The sequence below is a fragment of the Bidens hawaiensis genome, unplaced genomic scaffold, assembly GCF_021521415.1.
Source record: "Bidens hawaiensis isolate Kalapana, Puna unplaced genomic scaffold, B.hawaiensis_p1.1 tig00016836_1, whole genome shotgun sequence".
Taxonomy (NCBI): Eukaryota; Viridiplantae; Streptophyta; class Magnoliopsida; order Asterales; family Asteraceae; genus Bidens; species Bidens hawaiensis.
The window spans coordinates 291,761-315,105 of NW_027492553.1; the positions used below are offsets into that span (position 1 = coordinate 291,761).

Consider the following 23,345-nt stretch of genomic DNA (forward strand, 5'->3'; position numbering starts at 1 on the left):
AGAAAAGAATGAATATATTGAAAGTCAATGACTAAATGAATTAATATGTTACACAATTACAGATTACAAAGGCACACAATAAACAAAGTATTACAAGTGTCAGGGCTTTGGCTACTAGTGGGTCCTAGATCCACTTTGTAGCAGTTCAGTTCAGTTCAACTGCAGAAACTCGTATATGCAAATTACACATAAGAGTTCTGCAGCCTTCAATAGCTAGCTTACTGCTTATCATCATCGTCAAATCAGTAAGCTTTGTTTTATTTGTTGTCTCTTTTAAGCTGAACCTTCAACTTCTTACCACCTAACTGAAACCCGTTCATTGAATTTATTGCAGCTTGTGCAGCAGTTGGAGAATCGTAACTAACAAAACCTGCTAGCATCTGACTAATTAGAAACAGAATTGTGACAGTTGTTAGAAAATGGAATGGAATATGATGAAGTTCATACCGAAGCACTTGCTAACACCAGTTGCCTTGTCAACAAAAACCTTGGAACTTAACACCCTTCCAAACCCTCGAAACGCATTTGCGAGCTCTTCATCCCCGAAATCTTGAGGGATGTGATAAATAAACAGATTAGCACCAGGTGGACCTGCACTGAAACAGGCTGCTTAAACATACGATGGTAACTAAATGTGGGAAATCAGGTGGGTGGTAATAGTTCAAACGGGTCGGGTTGGATGGACCCAAAACACTTTTGCCAAATTTTTTTATACAGGTTAGGTATTTTGGGTTAGTTTTTAATGGGTTCACGTCAGAATGTGAAAATTTTAGTACTCACTGATACAGGTCGTTTCCCGGGTTGATTGTAGCTGTGCATTTGGGTGTGGGTTGCTAATGGGTCTCAAAATGGGTAAATATAATATTGGTCAATATAGGTCTGGGTCAGGTTGACCATGAACACTTTTTGCCCAACTTTTAAATTTTTAAAAATAACTACTACATCAAAACTGATTCCAAAAAAAAAAATATTCTCTTAATAATATCTGATTTTCTTGAGTAGAACAATACAAGAGGTCTTGTGTTTTTCTGTATTAAAGGCATTCTCTATTAAGATAATTTATTTTCAGTTTTACCAATTTGACCCGTTAGAGATACAAACAACCGGCTAATTTTATTTATTTTAGTCCACGTGACCCGTTTAAGAATCAGGAACACACATACAGTCAAGGGAGAGAGGTGATCTACATCAAAGAATTTTAACAACCTTCAACATGGTCAGGTGCACTTCCACTGAAAGGCCTTATTCCCCCAGAAATTGCCGGAAGAATTTGAATCCTTGGAACAGCTAGATAAGCATCTGGCAGAGTTGGGCTCAGGTTGAAAAACGGGGACTGATTCTGCATGAGCCCATAACTTCCAGTAGCCTACTTACAAAATCAACTCTTATACTTTAAGTAACTCCAATAGCAAATGGCAGTAGAAACAAAAAAAAAAGGCACATAAAAGTACTAGCTAGAGTTATGCAGTGACTATGATAAAACAAACCTGAAACAAATAATCCTTATGTGGCGACATGTATCCCATTGGAGGTGCTGCAAATAAAGACGGGTGTTTACTCGCCAAAGCAAAATCCAGTGATTGAGCCTTCTGAGCTTTTCTAGCTTGTCTTTCCTTTTCAGTGTCTGCCCATTTAACAACCAGAGGGACAGTTGAACCCTAACACGAAAAAAACAAGATTACTACTACATTGAAAGTTGAAACTATCCATAGAAAACAAGAAAGCAAGTGCATAACAATTAAGATAAACCTCCATCTTGTGTTTTCCATTAAGGCTCTCTATAGCAGAAACAGCTTGCTCTTTTGTCTCATACTTCACAAAAGCACAACCTGCCATAATCATTATTCTAATACATGAAACAGAGCTCCAGAAGTAGATAGCAGATGCAATATTTTGCAGTTTGCTCAATCAAGACAAAAAATATCATATGCACCTTTACTTGTTTGTTGAGAACCTCTGAGAATTTGTAGGTCTTTTAAGGTTCCATGTTTCGAAAATAATGCTAAAACTTCTTCTTCAGAAACATTCTTGGGAAGCATCCCGATAAAAAGTTTGTGTTCTTGAGTAAAATGTCACAGAAAATAAAAAATGCTAATCAGATAATGCTTATGTTAGATAAAAAAAAACAACCAACAGAATGACAAATACAAAGAGGAAAGCAGCAATCTTCAACTTAATAAATAAAATAACATAGCATACCCAATCGTTCCAGTTCACCATCAGCATACTTCACTTGCAATGGACCAGATGCCTGGTGATATAACAAAAGACATACCGCGTTAAATCATGAAGTGGAAAATCATGTCTATATGACGAAATTTCACTTCCATGCATAATCAATTATTTTATAAGATTTGCACTTTGCTTCCTCATCAACTTTGACTTCATCTTAGTGAAAAATGCCAGCTACTATTTCTTAAATCTCATGAAAGTCGTGGCATTTTGTTCAGCATGTACTTAATAAAAATGTTGACTACTGGCTTAGAAAATACTGATGATGAGAACAGAAATTATCATCACAAATTTGTAACAAAACAGTGAGCAAATAGGTACTGTAAGGTTAGACATCTTCACAAAACAATAAAACTTTTACAATTTCACAGAGCTTTCTAAAAATAGAAATTGTGACAATTTTCATGGCGGCCGCGATATAGAAAAGTTTGTGATTTTGATGCGATGGAGATGTCACAACCTATTTCTTCCTAATCCAACTTTCTAGCCACCACATGAACTTTCACAATGCATTATATAAAATCTCTCTATCAACAGCGATGAAGGTAAATCAACTTGAAGAATATTAAAACCAAAGAACTGAAGAATAATTACCCCAGGCAGGGTAATCTTATTATGAAACATATTCACGGCTTTGTCAGCTTCCTCCCTGGACGGACATATAACAAAGCAACAACCTGATAACAACATGCAATTAGGGTCTCAAGAAGTCAACAAAAATCTCGATACTGTAAATTGAAACAAAAAACGAATAGCAAACAATAGCATGAATCACGCATTGTGATCTGGAAATAACAGTGAACAAACACGCCAAATGAGTAGAGAATCAATGGAGAAGAGTAAGTGATCCGGCAAATAAAATTAACCTCGAGAAGCATGTGTGGCCTTGTCTTTGATGATAATGACTTCATCCACAAGAACAAATTCTTTGAAAACTGCAATAAGTTGTGCCTCAGTCATATGCTTTGGAAGTTGGCCAACAAACAGCTTCACGTCCTCGCTGCTATCGGGACTAGATGCCTGATGCATAACAAAGGAGAAAAAAATTCTATATGTTCAGTCTATTTCATTACGTCTCTGACGTAAAAAAAAAAAATCCATGTTACAGTTTCAATTGTGATTCATGAATAAGAGAGAAACTTGAAACAGAAGATCAAATATCCAGGCTTTATAGCCCTGCTTACAATGGTGACAACTACCAGTTGGTTATGGTAGTTAATTAATGCCATTCTTGTTGAAAGTGTTAATTCAATAACAAACTTAATGTATTTTATGTATTTGTTCTAACTTGGTACGTTTGTATTGTTAAGGGACTACTGTTGGAGTTCTGATTCTGAAAGAAGCTCGTAGCTGTTCTGGAAGACCGGATAAGTGAGGAGTATATATATATTTCAATGCTTCTGGAATCTTTTTCTAGTCGGTCAGTTAAGTATTTTGTTCAATCTCTCTCATAGTCTCAGTAATATCTTGCTAAACTTAATATTTGATTACATTGAGTTAAAAGTATTGGTATATGCCTATATGGTAGTGGTAGTTATTTTAGTTATTACTTATGTTTATATATATGTGATTACAAACATCTGATGAAGATTAAGAAAACCAAACCTAATTTTACTATTCAAGAACTTCTCCATATAGATCAAGATAGTCTAGAGTTTGCATATTTATCTTACCTTGGAATCATCTTCACCAAGTAATTGAGTATTCTTTCCGATTTGGAATCTACTTTCTAAGGAGACAGATTTCGTTGTCTCGTGTATGCTTGAAGTCAACTCCCCAGTTTTATTGACAAAAGATGATTTAGACATCTCTGCGATCTTGTAAAACTGCTCCTGCTTGAAAAATACATAAATTGTACCTGAATCTACTAAGTTTGCAATAGTAGAAGCTCTTATAATCCAATAACAGAGATCCTACTTCTACAAGAACATTATAGTTTTCCCCGTAACTCTTAACAAACTAATATGGCAGACATTTTAAAGTACCTACATGGCTACATTCAGGTTCCTCGTCTAATATTCTGATAAAGAAATTCATGCCTAAAGAGAAAATTTACGAAGCACATTTACCGATTCAGGACCATGGATGATGCATCTGATAGTTTTCAGCTCTGTAAAAGATTGCTCTGATGGCTGAGGTATACCTGTCTTTCTCCATCCCCGTATTTCTGTAACAATGTGTGATACAGCCTTAAAGTTAGTTACGAACACCAAAGTTTGCTTGACAAGAAAAGCATACCTGTATAGTCTATGTTATCTCCAACTAAAATCCTAAACCAACCAGGAGTTCCTTTGCCAGCCTCGATTAACTCAAAGAAATCATGACGACAAAGATAGTACGCTCCTGTGGTCAGTTGAAATCTGCGCAAACCTCCTCCAAGAATATCCACTAGTTCCATGGTTTCATTCGCTCCTTCGTCATCAGTGTATACAAGGTTTGCACCACACTCGCGTATCTCTAATCCATTCACAACAACGATAGACACATAAACTTTATCTCCAGCTTGCAATGCGTTTCCAATAGGCCAGTAGCTTAACCAAACAGCAACCTCACCAAACGCAGGATTACCAAAGATTATGGGATTGTACACCAAATCAACACCATTGGTTGTACTAATTTTAGCAAACCATGCCCAACTTTCATCGTCTGATGTTGTATATTTAATAGTTATGTTTAACCCTTTGAGCCTCTTATCCTTGGGACACAAAGGCACATCAAAGGATAGAAATGGGGATTCTGACATATACTCAGGCATCAGGTTAGCATCCTTTATGTCTGGCAGAGATGTGCTCATTATATTAAATTCATATAGCATCTGTACCAAATAAGTAAGAGAAGTCAGTCATTCATATAAAAATAATTTGCAGGTAATACATGATAGCAGAACAGAAAACCTGGAGTTGCGGACTTCTGCCTTTTGTGAGTTCAGCATCACCAACCAGGAACACCTCGTGATTCTGATATTCTTTTAGCCACTTCATATGTCCCAAATCAGCTTCATTAAGTTTGGATAGTGGCATCAACTTGATAAAGCCTTCAATTTCACACAAACTGGTACATCCTTCATAGCCAAACTCTTGCAATGTGAATTGACATGATTGGAACGTTATTTTCTCTAGAGAGGTACAGTAATATACATATAGCTCTGCAAGTGTACTTGGCAGACATAAAAGCCTCTTAAGTCTTAAACACAGAGTCAAGTCCAGGACCCGAAGACTTTTAAGATGACTATAATCAGGCAGAAATTCGAATAGGCTATTTCCTAAATTCAGGTACTGTAAAAACGACTGAACACTAAATCTAAAAGGAATATAATCAGTAGACTCAATATAGCGGTCCTTGAGGAATAACCGCTATAATGTTAGGGGCAACGAAAAGGTGGTTATCTTCCCTAAACTCTTGCACAGGTTTTCACATCCTGACATGTTTAAAAGAACAAGATTCATAAGGCCTCCAATGGTTTCACATACATAAGCCAAACTGTGACAATTCCAAAGAATCAAAGTCTCAAGATTAGGGAGTAGAAAAATGTTGCGGATTTCACATAGATTGTGTGAGTCTTGAAGATTCAGGAACTTTAGTGATTGAACAACCTGTTGCAAAAGTAACAACATTTAACAGATATAAAGACCATTAAAAGCTGATAAGATAAAATGATGGAATCGGATTGATATGATGATTAAGAACAACGATGAATAGAATGACTTTGAATATTATTGATAGCAAGATTGCATAACTTATGAGATCAGTGATTACAAAATAAATAGATAAAGACTCAAACGGCTAATACCCTAAAACTAGGATTCAACAAGAAGACCTAGTAATCAGGGTTACTTATTCAACCCACAACTTAAACATAATAGAAAATAAAAAAAAACATGACTAAATTCAGCTGATCTCACGTGAGGAATGCATGCATGGGTCACATGGGTCATATTTCATTACCCTCCCTTGATCCATGCTCCTTAACTCCAAGCCAGTCTCTATAGTACACAAATTTTTCACGAGTAACAGCTTTGGTCAACACAGCAGCAAGCTGTTTATTTGTTTTACAATACTCCAGCTTCACAACTTCTTCATTCACCTTTTCTCTCACAAAGTGATGTTTTAACTCAATATGCTTGGAATGACTATGCATAACAGGATTCTTACTCAAACTGATAGCAGATTTATTGTCACAGTACATCATAGTGGCTTCTTTCTTATCAAACCCAAGATCCTTCAATATTCTTCTGAGCCAAATGGCTTGACATGTAGCAGTGGTTGCAGCAATGTATTCCGCCTCTGTACTTGACAAGGCAACTGTAGATTGTTTCTTTGACGACCAGGTCACAACACCACTACCCAAGGAGAAAATATTTGTTGACACACTTTTTCTATCATCAGGACATGAAGCCCAATCACTATACGTGTATCCAACAAGCTCAATCTCGACACCTCTTTCATACCACATACCAAAAATAAGGTACCAGTAATATATCTCATAATTCTTCTTGCAGCCCCAAGATGAAGCCTAGAGGGTGATTGCATAAAACGAGCCACCATTCCCACAGCATAGGCCAAATCTGGCCTAGTATGCGTCAAATAAATTAAACCGCCTACCATGCTTCTATACTTTGCAGCATTGACTTTATCTGCACCATCATCAGCACTTAATTTCTCACTTGTATTCATTGGTGTTTCTTCAACATTACAGTTCTTCATCCCAAACCTGTCAAGAAGAGTTTTGGCATACTTTTCTTGACTTAGAAACACACCATTTTCATATTGACTCACCTCCAAACCCAGGAAGTATTTTAACAGCCCTAAATCCGTCATGTCAAATACATTTTTCATGCCCTGTTTGAATTCATCAATAAGATTAGTGCAGGGACTTGTGCATATTATATCATCAACATACAAGCATACATGGATAGGCTTGTGATCATTGCCAGATTTCACATAAAGGGTAGGTTCATTTATGCTTCTATCATACCCATTTTTGAGAAAATACCCATCAATCTTAGCATACCATGCTCTAGGGGCTTGTTTTAGCCCATAGAGTGCCTTCTTCAACTTATATACATAGCTTTCTTTTCCAGAAATAATAAACCCTTCAGGTTGTTCAACATAGATATCTTCGGTTAACTCACCATTTAAGAAGGCAGACTTCACGTCTAGTTGATGCATTTTCCACCCCATTTGAGCTGCAATACTTACCACGACTCGAATGGTTTAAAACCGAGCCACAGTAGCAAACGTCTCTTGATAGTCAACACCTTGCATTTGTGAGTACCCTTTAGCAACTAACCGTGCCTTATGACGAATAATACTTCCATCAGCACCCAACTTTGTCTTGTACAACCATTTCAAGCCCACTAAATTTTTACCAGGTGGCATTTTTACAAGCTCCCAAATTTTGTTTCTTTGAATGGCATCCAATTCTTCTAACATGGCATTAACCCATTCTTGCTTCACAATAGCTTCTTCATATAGCAGCGATCTGTAACATTTAAGGCAAACTGACACTTATAAAATTCTGCATCAACATTAACCTCCCTTGCTTGATCATAGATGTCTTGAAGTCTCTTGGTTTTAGGAGGATGAGAGGGAGAATAGGTATTATCTTGTTGAGATGAAGGTATAGACTGTGATTCTGAAATTTGGCTTTGAGTGTTGCTTGATTCATAATAGGTAAAGTGAGGTGGAGTGAGTGAGTGTGACTGGTTAAAGGAATTGGCGATTGGTGTTTGGGAAGATTGATTATTGGGAGTAGGTGATTGAGGTGAAAATTGTTGAGATAAAGGTGTTGAAGGTGGAGACTGATGATCTTGGTTTGGTGAGGGGCAGTCATGTTCAATAATAGGAAAAGGATCAGTAAGGTTTAGTTCAAAAGAGAGTGGCTCCCCTTTCTTCCAATGCCATCTTTCTGACTCAAAGAACTTGACATCCTTTCTGATTATAAACTGTTGAGTGATAGGATTATATAACCTATAACCCTTGCTTTGTGTAGAGTACCCAATAAAGATACACTTTCAGATTTATCATTTAGCTTCCTTCTAAACTGAGTAGGAACCAAAGCATATGCCACACAACCAAAGACTTTGAGATGATTAACAACGGGCTTCCGAGTAGACCAAGCCTCGAGGGGAGTTTGATTACGAACAACCTTGGTTGTGGCGATATTTATTAAGTAAATAGCTTTAGCAACTCCTTCAGCCCAAAAGTAATTAGGAACACACATACTTTTGAGCATACTCCTTGTCATCCCCATAACAGTTCGGTTCTTTCTTTCTACAACACCATTATGCTCAGGAGTATACGGTACGGTTAGTTCTCGTTTAATACCATGTGTTTCACAGAACTTATTAAATTCTGTTGAGGTATATTCCCCACCTCTATCGGATCTTAGAACTTTGATGGAGCTGTCACATTCTTTTTCAGCCATTGCCTTGAACATTTTGAACTTTGAAAACACTTCTGACTTGTTAGAGATAAAGTATAACCAGCACATCCTGGTATAATCATCAATGAACATAACATAGTACCTGTTGCCAGCAAGGCTAGCAGCTTGCATTGGTCCACAAACATCCGAATGGACCAATTCAAGCTTCTTGGTGGCTCTCCAAGACTTGAAGGAAAACGATTCCTTGGCCTGTTTACTAACTACACACCCTTGACATTTATATGCCTTGTGAATTTTAGGTAGACCATACACCATTTGTTTATTATGCAATATTTTCAGGCTTTCAAAATGATAATGCCCATCCTCATGTGCCAAAGTTTTGAGGTTGCATCAATGGATGTACATGTGCTTGGACAGGTTCCAATCTTGGAGGCATCCAAGAGAAACATGTTATTAGTTAGCACAGATACACTCATCAATACTTTATGAGTGGGTTTATGTGTAATGACACATTTGCCCTCATCAAATAATAAAGCATACCCTTTTTGCATTAATTGGCCAACACTTAACAGATTATAGGCCAATTGTGGTGAAAAATAAACATCATCAAGAAGTCTAGTGTTACCATTTTGAGTAACAATCTTCACGATCCCCTTTTCTTGGACTTGAATTTCGTTCTTATCACCAAGTTTGATCCCAGTCTTAAAGCTTTCATCTAGAGCAGTGAAACATTCTTTAGCCCCCCGTCATATGGTTAGATGCCCCTGAATCCAGAAACCAATGAGTGGCTTCATTACCACTAGTTGAGTCATCAGTAAGTGCCATAAACAATCTTTCATCATCTTCTTGAGTAATTCCATTATCGGCAGAAGCAGTAGCAGCCGTGTCTTCATTGTACCAACAGTCTTTTTTTTCGTGGCCATATTTATTGCAGCATGTACAATGGGGTATCCTGGAATTGGGAGAATTTTGACTTCTCTCACGACCTCTTCCTCCAAATGACAACCTTCCTCTGCCACGTACAAAGCTGCTCTTGTTTCTATTAGACTCCTGCATAACTTGCAGGGCCTGGGCATCTCCACCATTAGTCTTCTCAGCTGTTCTGCTGTTAATTCGTTCTTCTTGAGACTTAAGACAACCCATAAGTTTCACGAGAGTAAGTGTAGCAAGATCACTGTTAAGTTCGATTGAGGGTACTACATAATCAAACTTAGCGGTTAGACTACATAGTACCTTTTCAACCACAACTTGATTAGTAATGATCTCACCAAAGGCTCGCATCTGACTTACCAGAGCCATTACTCTCCCAAAATAATCACCTACAGCCTCTCCTTCTTTCATAAGGAGATTCTCAAAATCCCTTCTCAGGCCCTGGAGTTTCACAGACTTAACTTGTGAATCTCCTTGAAATTCTAATTTCAAATTTTCCAAAGTTTCTTTGGCTGAAGAGGCAGCAGCAACATGAGAGAATAACTGATCATGTACAGCCTGTTGAATAATGGCCATAGCATGAGCATCTCTCTTTTGGGCGTTCTTGAGTTTTCCTGGATCATTTTCGTTCATGTCAACACCCTCTTGCACTAGATCCCATAGATCACGGGATCTGAGGATAGTCTTCATCCGGATACTCCAATATTCATACCCTTCTCCTTTGAATATGAGAAATGGTGTAGGTGCAGTAGGCAGGGTATTGACCTGATCAACCATAGAGGGCAAACTAGGTTAGGGTAATGAGAAATCGGAGGAAATAGGATGAATGAAGGATCGATTAATCTGTAGCTCTGATACCAATCTGATGGAATCAGATTGATATGATGATTAAGAACAAGGATGAATAGAATGACTTTGAATATTATTGATAGCAAGATTGCATAACTTATGAGATCAGTGATTACAAAATAAATAGATAAAGACTCAGACGGCTAATACCCTAAAACTAGGATTCAACAAGAAGACCTAGTAATCAGGGTTACTTATTCAACCCACAACTTAAACATAACAGAAAATAAAAAAACACATGACTAAATTCTGCTGATCTCATGTGAGGAATGCCTGCATGGGTCACATGGGTCATATTCATTATAAAAGGCCATGCGATGAAAATAAGTTAATGAATTCCCTGACCATGGGTAGTTCAAATATTTCCAAGCAGCTGTCGCTCATATCTAAAGCAACCAAGTTTTCCATGAATAAGTCAAGAGGCACGGTTCTTAAATGGAACCCATGCCAGCAGATCCATCTTATTTGTTCTGAAAAATTCTCATAGGATCCAATGAGTTGCACATATTTGAGCTGGAGCAGTTTTAGGTTTTCCATATTTTTAAGTGAATCCGTACGAAAACTTGAAGCCTACGAAAATTAGCATTAAGAGAACAATTAGCATGCTACCATGTATCTAACATTAAACACACCAGATATACCCTAATATAAAATTTCCATGTTCTGTATAAAGATGTCCCAAAAGGGTTGATAAAATGGTTTATGATGTAGAAAAAATAGATGTGTACTGATTGGGGTTTGAGTTGAAAAGAGAAACATGGAAATTACATCACTTACCTAAAATCCAAGTATAATGAGCCTTTCTCAACAAACTTCTGCTTATAGTTAACTATATATTTACATCAGTAATTAAAAGTAACCATAAAGTAATAGTTAGCCATAGCCCTATACAATTGCCAAAACCCACTCCCTAAGGGTTATTGTTAGCAATAAGCATTCCCCAAATTTATGTGTACTTTATACATCGATTACTTGTACTATATGCCACCCCTTACCATCACTCGGGAAACATGAAACAATTGTATTATATTACACACAAATTTACATGGAGTAGAAGCATTGTACCAAAAATTCAAAATAAATTCAATTATAAATGGTGAACAAAAGTACATATATATTGAAAATGTAGCTATTGGAATCAAAAATTACAATTTAAACAGGAGATCTTCATTAAGTCAGTTTTTAAAAGTCAAATATAATACAAGGCAATAGTGTTTCCTTATTCTACATTACCTTGAGTGCATACATGTCTTCTCTCAGTATTTTCATGTCAAGTGCTAGACCTTCCATTGTTTTTGAACCCTAAATAAAAAGATGATATAAGCATAAAACTTTAGATGAAACAGGAAAATGTGAAAGGGGATTTGAGCTTCAACATAAAGATAAAATCCATCTTACCATCCCTTTTCTCAGCAAATCATAAGATTCCTTATTACACCAGACTCTACTACGGTTTGCAGGGTATTTGGGTGATTCTTGATGGACTATCGTTCTCCCCATTTCTTGAAGTAATGGATGCATCAATAGCTTTTTGCTTGGTGAAATAGAAAGAAGGCATCTCTTAATTAAAATATTGATCCTAGACATTGCGGAGTATTCATGCTCCAATATCTTTACCACGTAATCCATGTCCATGCCGATAAAGAAGCAAGCAATGTGCAAAAACAACTCTTTATCAGTGTCATATGGTAACAAGTTGTAGCTCCTAATGAGTACACGATGAATGCCAGGATGCATATCTTTTTCCAGTAAATTCAGTGCACTTTTCCAAGATGCAATGCTATTATCTTCTTGTAAAGAGGATCCCAACACTTCAAGAGCCAACGGATTTCCTTCGCAATATTTCAATACCTTTTTTGCAAGCTCCTCGTAACCTTCCATCACAATTTTGGATCTAAAGGCATGGAGACTTAATAGCTCCAGTGATTCATCATCATCGAGTAATTTCATTTTGTACTCTTGACACCTCCATGATCTGGACTCAAACCATTTAAGTGTATTATTTTCTCTAGTTGTTATAATAATCTTGCTTTGTTTATTTATATTGCCACTTCCCAGAAAAGCATATAACTGGCTTTGATCGACAATGTCATCAAGAACAATAAGTGCCTTTTTCTTTTGTAAGGTCTCTTCGATCTTAAATGTACCTTGACAAACACTTGGTATTTTTCTCTTCTTGCCCCCTAAAATATCTCCGAAAAACTTTTCTTGTAACTGAAGCAAATTATGAGGTTCTATACATCTACTGCCAATGTCTTCGATGATACTGATGTTATCAAAATTTTGCCAATTTGAATAGACGATGTACCGAGCCAAAGTTGTCTTGCCACTTCCTCCCATGCCGCAAATTACCAGAAAACCACTATCTGGTTGCTTTAACCATGAATTGATTTCTTTAACTCGAGCATCCATCCCTATAAGACTAGGTGGAAGATAAACTTGCTTGCGATCAAGCTTATTGTAAATGGTGTCTACAATTTTCTTCAAAAAAACTGTCTCAGGCCTGTAGCAACAAGGAATATGGCAAATTCAGCATGTGACATGTAAGGGTTGATTGTACAAATTTGATGATGTGGAAATGTTCCAAACGTAAAGTGTAGTTGACAAAAAAAATATTTATAGGTTAATTATATTTTTTATTATTAATTAATTGCAATTTTGCATAAAATTGTCTCTAATCTGGTTACACATGTTTTTCTAGGCATAATTTTAACCCAAAACAAAAAAAGTAGCAACAGATCCGTTGATATTAGTCATATTATGTAAATCTTGTCAAATTGTTCTTTGCTTCATCCTCTTGGCTCCATTGTTATGTGTTGGACGTAATTTCCGTTGGCCGACGCATCGAGCCTATGATGAGTTGGTGTCTTGTTTATCAAGTTGAGCGCGCAACTTGGTTTACATGGAATAATTTACTTAATGAAAAATCGAGCTAATTAGTTGGACAACAAGGAATTTATTTATTTATTAATTATTATTTAGATTTGTTTTTACTAATTAGTATAAATATGATTATGGTTTTTGTATTATGTTCCAGTTGGGTTTTCAAATCTAAATTAGTATATATACCCGAGTTTGTTGGTTATATCATATTAAGAGTTTTGTAATTGTAATTTCTCGAGTTAATAAAATTATAGAGATCGAGCTTATGATCTAAATTCATTTTTGTGTTCATCGATTCTAGTTACCAAACTTCAATATCGTTAGGTATCCTAGAATCATCCTTGTAAGTATATTTGTTAAAAAGTTAGAAAAAAAAAGATAAAAAACAAAGATCTTGAATTCATTTTGTCAACAAAAAGTCACCGAGTAATAAATACATCACTAAGATGAGATCTAATAAGAGTAAAAAGTAAGCATACCCAGAGAGTACCAGGCCGGCCAAATCAGCAACCTCCGTAAGGGCTGCTTTCCACCGATTCACATTATGAGCTGTCCACTTTCCAGAAGATTTGGCTTGGATCATGAAGTCTTTACTTTGTTTCTGAAGAGGTAGGTTCCAGCAGAGCCCAGTTGGACTCGCAAGACTCACCTTGAAGAGGGACGTCTGCGCAAAGACCAACTGAATCCGCAGGACCCACCATGCTCAGAGAGATGAAGACCTTACGCATAGTACGCCAGCTGTTCCCGCAGGAAAAGCCTCCCAATGGTAAAGTACCCCGCCTGTTCCCGCAGCTGCGGATACAAGCCATGAGGGAAGGCTACCCGCACTAATAGTAAGGCTACACGCACAAGGCACTAACTCTTAATAATTCAGTAATGTCACCTGAAGAAGGAATGAGCAAGGCGGGAATACTCCCGCCCAAATGAGCCAGTCCGTACGCTTCTGGAAGATCTTTTGTACTATACCTGCCAAGGTATGGACAAAATAGACAAGATCTGACCAAAGCAACCCATGAACCAATCGCAGGGTGACAGCTCACCGACAACAGTACGAGGAGGAGCATGCTCCAGTACAAAATATCACTATCAGCCGCTGCCTACCCACCAACCCTCATCGTGGCACGTACATAGCCTGTAGTTGGTGGAAAAGGAATAGTACACAGCCGGCCATGTCACTATCAGCCGCTGCCTACCCACCAACCACCAGCATGGCACGTACGTAGCCCACAGTTGGTGGAAAAGGAATATTATACAACTGGCCGTACCTGCTTGGAAACCTACCTTCGGCTATAATACTCCAACACCTTGGAACGGTATTATCATCTTATATCATCTGATATTATCTTATCTAGCTATTTCTCTTAATATACACGTATATTCAGAGCAATCTAGTCTGATTCTCACGCCGGAGGGTGGTCACAAGGAGGAACCCCCCCATCTCAGTGACGAGCTCACGGTGTCTGTTTTGCAGGTCATCAGAAGAATAACCATCTTTGCCGGACCTAACCCTCGTGGGAAACATCTACTTAACCCTAAGATTATCCGTAATCTGCTGGGGTCACATAGTGTTTCTTCATTGGCGCCATCCGTGCATAAAAGCTAGAACTGATTCTTTTTCAGTTTTTTCAAAACCTCTGGAAAGATGGTTAAGGTTACTCCGATGCCAAGGCCAACGAGTGACCAAGAAACTCCGGTAACCACAACCCCAGCTACTGGGGGGAACACCGGCGAGTACACAATTTTTACGAACACTACCCCGGTTACCCAAGCCGGGGCAAGTGCAGTAAACAATCCTCCCCTGGGATTCATTGATACCCAGTTGGAGAAACAACAAACGAGGCTCCCCCGCCAAACACTTGATCAAGTTAAAGCGTGGGCAGAAGCATGTCAGAAAGAATTCCAAGCTGAGTTGGATGAACGTTTACGTTCACTCCAACAGGCTAATGACGAGTTCGGAAACACTCGACAACAGCTCAACATAAGTAATGAGTGCGAGTATGATGAAGATTGTGAAGAATCTGACAGTGACGCAAACCCGCGCCATAGGGCGAAAGGGAAGCGTAAACAAGCAGATTTCCACAGAAGAAATTTTGGAGAAACCTTTAAACCAAAAAACGCGGGTGGAAACCCACGTGACTTCTCTAAAACCTTCAGACCAACTGTTGCAAATGCGGGAACGTCCAAATTTGCAAGGGACATTGCGGAAGCAATTGCCCCAAAAAGTGCCAAACAAATGTCCAACGTAGGCACATATGATGGTATATCTGACCCAGACGATCATTTGAACAGATTCATAGCGGGGGCAACCGTCAGCAATTGGACGGAACCCACGTGGTGTTACATGTTCCAAATGACGCTTGTTGGGGCAGTCAGCGTGTTTTGACCGTCTACCGGTCCACCACATCTACGATTGGGCAGACTTCCAGCAGAAGTTCAGCCAACACTTCAGTCAACAAAGAAAGTATACCGAAGAGTAATGGACGATCCTCAACTGCATCCGAGAGGAAGATGAGTCTTTACTAGACTTCATCACGCGCTTCAATTCAAAGAAGCTAAGTCTGGGCACTATTAGCGAAGATCTTGTTCGCGCTGCTTTCATCCAGGGCGCGGAAGACCCAGAGCTCATCCGCACCTTGAAGGGTAAAGATGGCATGCCATCCACGTGGGATGCCATCATGACAGTAGCTAAACGCTTCGCGGAAACAGAAAAGCAACTGGGTAGAGATCTTCCCCAGAGCACAAACCTCTACACTCAAAAAACAAGAGAAAACAACGTCCTTACCGCCCGACAAAACAAAAAGAGGAAGCTTGGTATTTGGTAGTCAAGGGTAAACTTTGACACCTCATCCGGCTCGCACCCTCGGTTAGGCGGAAGGGATAACATACAGTCGTCGAACCGGAACTCCAGATGGACGCCACTCACCAAAAGCGTCACCGAGATATTTGCCACCGAAAGGCTCCCATGGCCAGAGGCTCCAATAATCCGACAGCGTCTAAACGCTGATCAAAGCAAATCCTGTGACTTCCACATGACAAAAGGCCACACCACGGAGGAATGCGTATCCTTGAAGGAAGTCGTCGAAGCATTTGTCAGAGATGGGAAACTCACTCACCTCGTGGCGTAATGGACGCCAAGCAGGCTAATGCGTGTAGAACCCCAGTTGGGGAAAACACGGATGAACTTGCAGCTTCAATGTTGGAGACTACATACTGCGTAAACAACGAGATTCCGAACCAGGTGCATATCGGCTCGAAAGGTTCGATGACACCCCCATCCCAAGAACATGGAAGGGGGCTCAATTACACAGGCTGCATGTAGATCAATTCCAAACTTGTAAAGAAAAGGCCTAGAGCCACTTCTAATGGAAATGATTCTCCTTATCACATTGACGCTGATGGTCTTACATTTCTACTTATGATCTGACCACACTGATATACCGGTATTCACCGCATAAATAAGTGGGGAAGTAAGTCGTTGCGTGTGGAAAGCGGCAAAACCCGCATAAACACAAAAAACGGTAAAAATTTCTAAGGAAAAGGTGAGGAAAACCTTGACGCAGGTCAGTTATAGGTGAAGTTTGGTCATCCCACTAAATGAAAGTGACGGTCCTACCCGCACAATCATGATAGAGGAAACTGAACATTAACCTATTGACAACCACGCGTCGAAAGGTTAACTTATTCAAAACACTTAGAAAATTTCTAAAAAGATGAGGAAAACCTTCACGCAGGTCAGTTATAGGTGAAGTTTGGTCATCCCACTAAATGAAAGTGACGGTTCTACCCGCACAATCATGATAGAGGAAACTGAACATTAACCTATTGACAACCACGCGTCGAAAGGTTAACTTATTCAAAACACTTGGAAAATTGCTAAGTTAAACTAAATTATGCATGAGCGAATCATATATTGTTTATGAGGCAAAACAAGTGCCAAATTAAACTATAATATGCATGAGCAAGTCATATAACGTTTATAAAGCAAGTCATTAAGGGAAAGTGACGGTCCTACCCACAAACATTTATATTTCATAAAAAATTCAAACTTTACAAGAATGGCCAGGTATTTACCCGCCTACAAAATATAAATCTATCCTAATGGTGGGAAGGGATCTCAAGGTTCAAACTTCAGGACCACTCCCTCCAAACCCACTTGAACCCGCACCATCAGTTGGCTGTCGCGGTTCAAGGAAATCCTTGAGAATAGTTAGTCCATCATCAGCAGCAGCAATCTCGTTCACCTTCTCCACCACCGGATGCGGCATACTGGTTCACTGCTTGGTCGTAAGCAGCTTCAGTGTCCACGTCATAAAGAGGGAAGTTGGAAGGCGGGATGCCTTGCTCAACAAACCCCAGACCAAGCAGGAAACCAGCCTTTTCCCCATCCTCATGAGAAGCGTTGAGGGCTGCGCTCATAGCATCGTCATATGATGTGTCCGTGAAGATCCGATGCACAACCTACAAAAAAAAATATATATATCAAAAACTTTTCTAAGTATAAAGAAAAGCGTAAAGATATTATGAAGCTACGCATACCTGCGACAACGCTTCTCGTAGAAGCCATTCCTTGGTGATCAGAGCTTCCTGGAGGGCGGCTTGAGCTTGGTCACGGGCGCGTTCGGCTTCATTTTTGTTAAGGTTGGCAAGCAACACTTCCTTAGCAGCAGCCTCTTCAATGCCCTTCAGCTTACGCTCAGTGCGGTCAAGCATACCCTTCTGGTCCGGGAGCTCTTGGAGTTTTTTTGGCATCTTCTAAAGCCAAAGCATCATGAGCCTGCAGAAGCCTCTCTAGTTTGGCTTTAAGCTCCTCATTCTCGGCGCGCAGAGGCTCAGCAATGGCTTCAGCTTTGGTGGCCCTCTCGGTCGCGTTCCGTGCAGTTTCCTTAGCCAACCTAAGTTGTTCGCTAACAGCTTGGGTAGCCTTGGAACGGGCCTCGAGCCGGGCCTGAACTTCAACCTCGAGGGCTTTGAAGGCCTTTTCCTTCTCCGCAGCAATGGCGGCAAGTCTCCTGTTCTCCTCCCGGATAGCCCGCGCCTGAGCCACTTCCTGGCTACGCGCCGTCTTTAACTTTTCGTTTTCACGACAAAGCAACTCGACGCGCGGCTGCATCCGGGCAAGGAGGATTCGGAGCTCATTCATTAGCCTACCCTCTTGGTAGCTAGACATGGCCTCCCCCAACGCACCGCTTAGGGCTGCGTGACGCGCCCACTCGACGCAGTCCACAGCCGTTCGAAGGGTTGTTCCCCGGCGGATGTTCCACCGTGGAACATACACCTCATTGGAATCCGAAACTGCAAAAACAAAAAACGGTTAGGAAAAGATGATAAAAAAAAAAGATTATAGGCCAAAATAACCCTACGCACCTGTAGGGTCGACAACAGGCCGGTAGCCGCCAAACCCATCACCCGAACCTAAGGGATATCCATCCAAGAAGTCAGAGAGATGGGAAGGAGGCAGAGATTGGCTAGAAGCCCCAACCCTGAACATACCTGATGAACCGGCCGGGGACGAGGTAGTCGCCGGTGCCGGAGGCACGGTTGAAGCCGCCGCGGTAGAGACCATCGGAGGTGAACTCACTGGAGGTGAACTCACAACCGTGGCCGCCGCTGCGGAGGAGCCCGCAGAAAAAATCACCGCCGGCTCAGTGAAGGATGCAGTGAAGATGGCACTGACAGCCGGCGGAGATGACGTCACAATTGGAACAGTTGCCTCAACGGGATGAGCAACTGAACCAACACTGCAAACAGGCGCAGCTGCCTGGGTCATCGCCTCGGGTAGGTTGACCAAACCTACCGTCGTGAGTCCAGAACTGCTCCTTCCCGCACCACTTTGGAATGCGGTTGCATCCACGCCTGCATGAAGATAACAAAATATTAAAAACAATGGCGGAAAGAATTGCGGGTAAGATAAATAAAAAGTATACTTACGGGTTTTCTTAATCTTGAAGGTTCTGACGGGCGGGGACGAACCCGATGGAACTGGCCTCTTCATGCCAGTCACCGTCGTAACGTTTGGCTGCTCGGAGGTGACAGCTGTCCCAACCCCCGTGACAATGGTCTCACCAGGGTTCCCCGCCGCCTCCTCACTTTCGGTCTCCGAGTCGGACCGATTTCCCTGATCGGCGGTGGAGGCAACCTTCGCCTTGCCCTTCACGCCGGCAGCTTTCTTCTTCCTCACGAAGAAAGGCCCATCTGCGGATCCCTCATCAGAAGATGATAAAATTAGGGAAACTCCAGCAGAGGTTTGAGCATGAAGAGGGCGAGGGTTAAAGAATCCCTTACCTGGCCGTGTGGCGCTCAAAATCTCGTGGCCCGGCGGGTAGACCTCCACGAACCTATCCGCCGTTTGCTCCAAAATGGGCAACTCGTTCTTGTCGAGATCACGAGTACCCAGTCGAGCAGGACCACCAGTCTCCCGCGGTTGCAGAAGCGATTGCAAGTTGTTTCCCTCTAAAAATAAAAGAGAAACAGTTAGAAGAAAAACCCTAAATCAGCAAAAAAGACGGAGCATACCGTAGGGAGTAGAATTCAAACCGTATTCGAGGATGACAGGTACTTGCGGCGTCCCAGAACCGGCATCCTTCCATACCCGGCTCATCCCAAGCATCACCATCCCAGACTCCGCAAAGCGGTAAACCGGAGTCTGGATCTGGGAGATCTTGGTAAACCATTCAGTCTCCTGGTATTTGGAGGCGTGAAGGTTGGGGAGTGCTCTCCCGTTCTTGAACGCCATCGCTATGGGGACGACGCGAGCGGAGATATAGAAAAACTCCCGCTTCCAAGACCGAAGACTGCGCTCGGTAGAGCAGATCTTCAAACCCTTGATCCGAGTAACCAAGGTATACCAGCCCTGGACGCACCTCCAGGAATAGAAGGTCATCAGGCGGTCGACGCGGGGCTCAACGCCCAGAATGTGGCACACCCATTCAAAGTGGCGAACCTTTGCGATTGCCATCGGGTGCACCTCCGTCAAATGTACACCGTGTTTCTCCAGAACACGGTATACGAACTTCGTTAATGGGAATATGAGATTCCCATATATGAAGGATGAGGCATAAACCCCTATCTTACCCTTGGGGGCATCATACACCGTCTGGTGAGGCTCCGGAAACTCAGGCTCGTAAGGATCGAGCATGAACTTCTTGACGATATAGTTGTATAGATCGACAGAAAGAGCACACTGGCACTCGCCAGCAGTACTCTTGTCGTCCTTGTCAGACGCGGACATCGGGTTCTCAGGGTATACGTCGGACTCTTCGGCAGTAACCTCAGGATCATGAGTAGAAGACATTTTGGAGGTATGAAAGAGAACGATTTCAGGAGAATGCTCGACGGAAAAGTTAGAGTATTCGCCAGAAATCGTTTAGAAGAAGAAGAGTGAAGGTGTGAATTACGATACACCCTCTCCCCTTTATATACTCATCGCAATGAATGCGATGAATTTAATGCGGAGGAGAGAGTGCGCAGGTGCAATGAAACTATGACACGTGGAAAGAGCAAGCTGGCAACAGCTGTCGACAGGACGCGTGCCGTAAAATTCGCGCCCACGCGCCTGAAAAAGGGTCTGGAATGACCATATACTTTCACGTCGCCATAACTTCCTGCACGTCCTGAAACTGTCAGAAGAAACCGTCGGACGACGCTAACGTCCCTTCAACAGTTTGGACTGTTCTTATCCTTTCACCAACTCTTCGAATTTCAAAAAAATTCAAAGTTTCAAAAATAAGAGGGAATATACCCCCTTACCTTGGAAAGCGAGAAACCATAAGACGAGTGCGGGTACAGTGTCAAGGCGAAACCCTTCACATACTTAGCACTTGCAGGGAATCAAAGCTAACAAGATACCTTGGGAAACAAGAAACCGTAAGACAAGTGCGGGTACAGTGTCAAGGCGAAACCCTTCACATACTTAGCACTTGCAGGGAATTGAAGCCAAGAAGGATCTTATGGACCGTGCTTGCGGAAAGGGAAATAACACCTCCGCATAGCGGGAACGTTGAGAACTAGCTTGTTTGAAACTTCAAGGCGGAATTGGTGGTTTAACATAACTGGTCACTATGTCCAAAACTACCAAAACCTCGTGAAGAATCTACGCAAGTGAAACTCAACGCTCCCGACGTGCGAAGGGGTTAAACACCTACCCGCATCATAACCAAAGATCAGGCAGAAAAGTCGGGAATTTCTGCGAGTGACATTAGGAAAACCGCGGGAAGAATCCCCACGGAAAACCTTAAAACTAAAAACCCTTTTCAAAACCCCTTGCTTAAGTCCAAAAGTTCACCTCACTTAACAATTCATGAGAAGAACAATGGACTGGGGGACTTGAAGAGGTAGGTCCCAGCAGAGCCCAGTTGGACCCGCAAGACTCACCTTAAAGAGGGACGTCTGCGCAAAGACCAACTGGATCCGCAGGAACCACCATGCTCAGAGAGATGAAGACCTTACGCATAGTACGCCAGCTGTTCCCGCAGGAAAAGTCTCCCAATGGTAAAGTACCCCGCCTGTTCCCGCAGCTGCGGATACAAGCCATGAGGGAAGGCTACCCGCACTAATAGTAAGGCTACACGCACAAGGCACTAACTCTTAATAATTCAGTAATGTCACCTGAAGAAGGAATGAGCAAGGCGGGAATACTCCCGCCCAAATGAGCCAGTCCGTACGCTTCTGGAAGATCTTTTGTACTATACCTGCCAAGGTATGGACAAAATAGACAAGATCTGACCAAAGCAACCCATGAACCAATCACAGGGTGACAGCTCACCGACAACAGTACGAGGAGGAGCATGCTCCAGTACAAAATGTCACTATCAGCCGCTGCCTACCCACCAACCCTCATCGTGGCACGTACATAGCCTGTAGTTGGTGGAAAAGGAATAGTACACAGCCGGCCATGTCACTATCAGCCGCTGCCTACCCACCAACCACCAGCATGGCACGTACGTAGCCCACAGTTGGTGGAAAAGGAATATTATACAGCTGGCCGTACCTGCTTGGAAACCTACCTTCGGCTATAAATACTCCAACACCTTGGAACGGTATTATCATCTTATATCATCTGATATTATCTTATCTAGCTATTTCTCTTAATATACACTTATATTCAGAGCAATCTAGTATGATTCTCACGCCGGAGGGTGGTCACAAGGAGGAACCCCCCCTTCTCAGTGACGAGCTCACGGTGTCTGTTTTGCAGGTCATCAGAAGAATAACCATCTTTTCCGGACCTAACCCTCGTGGGAAACATCTACTTAACCCTAAGATTATCCGTAATCTGCCGGGGTCACATAGTGTTTCTTCAGTTTCCTAACATCTGATGGATCGACGTGATAGAAAACCGGCAGAACAAAATGATTGCGCACCCGCCTTTCCTCGAGGATCAACCGGAGCTCATCAAGGCACCATGTTGAATCTGCATAGTTTGCAGATAATACAACTATTGATGCATTGGATACTTCTATTGCTCTCACAATGGCTTGTGTCACTTGTTCGCCTCTTTCGATATCATCAGTATCCCTGAAAGTGTGAAGTCCTGCTCGAACTAAAGCATCATATAGATGATCTGTAAAAGAATTACGAGTATCTTCACCTCTAAAGCTTAGAAAGACATCATATCTTTTGATGTTATCTGCAGGAGAAGCTGCGGTGCTGCTAGACGAAGAACTGGAAGCCATTGAAATATGTCTGCACGGTGGGAGTCTGGGAATGATTGGTACCAACTACTATCCAAGTGGATGCGGTAATGCCTAGGAAATTTCCTCTCCTATATTAAATTGTAACAAAAATAATAAAAAATAGAAAGTAAGAGTTTATGACACCGATGAGTTCGAATTATATTCCCTTCCAATATTCGCGTGTGCCTGTGTATTTTTTTTTTTTTGAAATGACCAACAAAATTTTATTCAAAACACTAGCAAGATACTAGCGAACACCAAAACCATCCAATAAAAATAAATTACAACTACATACCCCCAAGTTCCGCCCGATTACACCCGTAATTATGATTATACATTAAACGCACACCACCTATCCCACGTTAAATCCAGCCACTTAGACCGATTTTTTACCC

The 23,345-nt window shown here is 41.3% G+C and overlaps 1 protein-coding gene and 1 pseudogene across 1 annotated transcript; both read right to left on the reverse strand.

Moving 5' to 3' along the window:
* Window positions 1–257: 257 nt before the first annotated feature.
* On the reverse strand, window positions 258–3,192 carry LOC143552286 (RNA-binding protein BRN2-like). The gene is made up of 9 exons (XM_077042551.1): window positions 3,099–3,192; window positions 2,827–2,909; window positions 2,200–2,251; window positions 1,934–2,059; window positions 1,750–1,829; window positions 1,488–1,658; window positions 1,207–1,366; window positions 448–591; window positions 258–370 (listed from the first exon to the last, which is right to left on the reverse strand). Exons 1-9 carry the CDS (start codon window positions 3,190–3,192, stop codon window positions 258–260), a joined length of 1,023 nt encoding a protein of 340 aa, XP_076898666.1.
* A 96-nt stretch (window positions 3,193–3,288) lies between these two features.
* LOC143552287 (disease resistance protein RPV1-like) lies at window positions 3,289–22,950 on the reverse strand (annotated as a pseudogene).
* Between the last annotated feature and the right edge of the window lie 395 nt (window positions 22,951–23,345).